The 2846-nt window shown below is 48.5% G+C and overlaps 1 protein-coding gene across 1 annotated transcript in view; it reads left to right on the top strand.

Annotated features, from left to right (window-relative positions):
* Positions 1-450, top strand: part of BTBD19 (BTB domain containing 19) — a 7055-nt gene extending 6605 nt beyond the window's left edge. The window contains exons 8-9 of the mRNA XM_077752088.1: positions 3-98; positions 178-450. Coding sequence (XP_077608214.1) covers positions 3-98; positions 178-312 — 231 coding nt within the window. The 3' untranslated portion in view covers positions 313-450. The remainder of the gene's footprint in view (positions 1-2; positions 99-177) is intronic.
* Positions 451-2846: the final 2396 nt, after the last annotated feature.

Below are 2846 nucleotides of genomic sequence, written 5' to 3' on the forward strand. Positions count from 1 at the left end.
AGGCGGCCCCGGTGGTGCGGGAGCTGAGACTGGCTTTGCTGGCCCCGGCGGAGCTGAGCGCCCTGGAAGAGCAGAACCAGCGGGAGCCTCTCATCCCGGTGCGCAGACGCGGGGAACCAAGCTCAGATCCGCTCAGCAGCGTGGTGAGNCTCTGCCTTGACCAGCCTTCCCCTGCAGGTGGAGCAGATCGTGGAGGCGTGGAAGTGCCACGCTCTGCAGAGAGGGGATGCGGCCCGGGGCGCCCTGTGCCGCCGGCGGAGAGGGACCCTGCCACGGGAGCATCACTGCTTTCTGGACCTGCCCTTTAAGTGACCAAAGGCCGCGATTTGCAAGGAATTCTGGGCCTGTCCCAAACTACAGCTCCCGACGTGCCTGGCGCTTGGGGCGGACTTCCGTCCCCAGCATGCCCTGCGAGCCTGGCGCTGGAAGGACTACTGTCGCCCTGCTCTGCGCCCTGGGGGTGGGGCTGTGGGGAGTGGGGGTGGGGAAAGGGCGTGGGCTTGGGCGGGGGCCCCAAAGCGATTTCCTTTACGCTTTACCCTGACTCTACCCTGGGCCCTCTGGCCTGCCGCGTTTACTTTTAGAATTCCTACATTTTTTTCATCTCAGTTCCCTCTTTAATTCCAGACCTACCTCCCAGAGAGTGCTCTCTAAATGCCTCACGGACACCTCAGACTCCCATTCAAAATTGAGCTGTTTCCTCATCTTTGCTCAGTTCTGCCTCCTTCATGGTTCTCATCTCCGTGTCTAAACCAGAAACCTGCATCTGCCTTGCCTTATTTTTCTTCCTCACATCTGCCTCCCGTGGCTTCTGCCTTCTAAGACACTGAAGGGTAGCAAAATGTGCCAATCCAAAATACAGGCTCTTTGAGCTAAGGATTATTTTAAGCTGATTATTTTGAGAAACAGTGGAAGCTCTGGAAACAGAGTAGAAGTTACCCTTTTGTAAGGGAAATTTATATTTAAAAAGGAAATCTCCATTTGTAAGGGTGTCTCAGGAAAGGGATGATCAACTCACAGGAGGATTTTAGTGGAGAAGGCACGCACTGCTGAACAAGCCTTACCTTATGTACTGTGCCTTTTTCCTGGTAGCCTCCTCATAACTGTCCTCCCTACACTTTTCTTTCATCTTAGCTGAAAATGGTTTTTCAGCAGGTATTTTAGACCACCTCAGGGAGTTACTCACTTTTCCCTGGGTATCTCCGATGTACAAATGAGGTATACATGTTTGTTTTTTTTTTTTTTTACAAATAGTTTATTGTCAAATTAGTTTCCACATAACACTCAGTGCTCATCCCCACAAGTGTCCTCCTCCATGCCCATCCCCCCTCACCCCCACATCCATCAGTCCTCAGTTTTTGTCAGCATTCAAGAGTCTCTCATGGTTTGCCTCTCTCCCTTTCCCCCACCATTTCCGCCCTTCTTCTCCCCCTTGTTCCTCCGTCAAGTTCCTCCTAATCCTCCTATACGTGCAAACATATGATATTTGTCCTTCTCTGCCTGACTTATTTCGCTCAGCATAACACCCTCAAGGTCCATCCATGTTGCTACACGTGGCCAGATTTCATTGTTTCTCATTGCCATGTAGTATTCCATGGTATAGATAAACCACATCTTCTTGATCCATTCATCTGTTGATGGACACTTAGGCTCTTTCCATGTTTTAGCTATTGTGGAGAGTGCTGCTATGAACATGAGGTATACATGTTAATAAACTTGTTCTTCTCTTGTTAATCTGTCTCTTATTACAAAGGCCACAGCCAAGACCTCAGAGAGTAGAGGGAAAAGTTATTTTTTCTCCCTATGAGACCTTTCCAGTTGGTTCAGTTCTCTTCGATTTAGTTCACCCAGTACTATCTGTGTTAAGAATTATTGCAACTGGCTCTTACAAGCCTTCCTGTCTTCACTCCAGCACTGCCTCCACGCCTGCCATGCCTGCCATGGCCCTCTTCCCACCATTTTCCACACTGCAGCCAGTCTTGTTTAAGATCATCAGCCGTACTACCCTTATTAAGCCCCTCAACATCCCTATTGCTCAGGACGAAACACACTCTATTTCACTTTCAGGACACTCAGAATTACTAGTGGTTCCAAATATTAGCAACTCTTTTCTCAACTACTACCTTTGCCTAAAGTCCCTGGTTCCGAAGGCAGTAATCCTCTGGCTGTACATTCACTCTCTCGGTTACTGAAGACTCCCCATGCTACTGATGCAGTTTTGGAGTAATGGTGGGGCAGGAGCTGACGGCCAAGAAAGCATGGTTGAGTGCGAAAAGGTGATTTTAAAGCATGGGGACAGGACCTGTGGGCAAGAAGAGCTGCCCCGGGATTGTGAGGAGTGACTGATTATATACTTGGGGGCTGGGGAAAGTAAAGGCCAGGGGAAGTTTCCAGAAGGACTTTCATATGCTAAAGAAGACTCACAGAATCCCGGAGGCCTCATTCTTGTCAAGCTAAGGTTGTTTTTTCCCTCTAGCAAAGCAGTAACATTAAAACAGTAGGGAGTTCCTGGAAGAATGTTCTAGTGGGCCTGCTTCAAGTATTTGTCAATGGGCTGCAGGTTATGAGGAAATTTAATTTTATCTACATTGCCTTCTGCCTTTGTTTCTCACATCACTACTTTTTTCATTCATTAGACACCTTTTTTCTTCCTGAGGATCTGAATCTCCCTAGGCAAAGATCTCTAGGCCTGGAATGGTGCCTTATTCATTTCTTGTTACTCCAGCCTCTGTCACATAATCAGTGCTCTGCAAATGTTCAGTGCTGATGTTATTTCCTTATTTAAATGATATTTTAGGGGCGCCTGGGTGGCTTAGTCGGTTAAGCGTCCGACTTTCGCTTAGGTC

The sequence above is a fragment of the Crocuta crocuta genome, unplaced genomic scaffold (assembly GCF_008692635.1).
Source record: "Crocuta crocuta isolate KB4526 unplaced genomic scaffold, BGI_CrCroc_1.0 scaffold367, whole genome shotgun sequence".
NCBI classification, from domain to species: domain Eukaryota; kingdom Metazoa; phylum Chordata; class Mammalia; order Carnivora; family Hyaenidae; genus Crocuta; species Crocuta crocuta.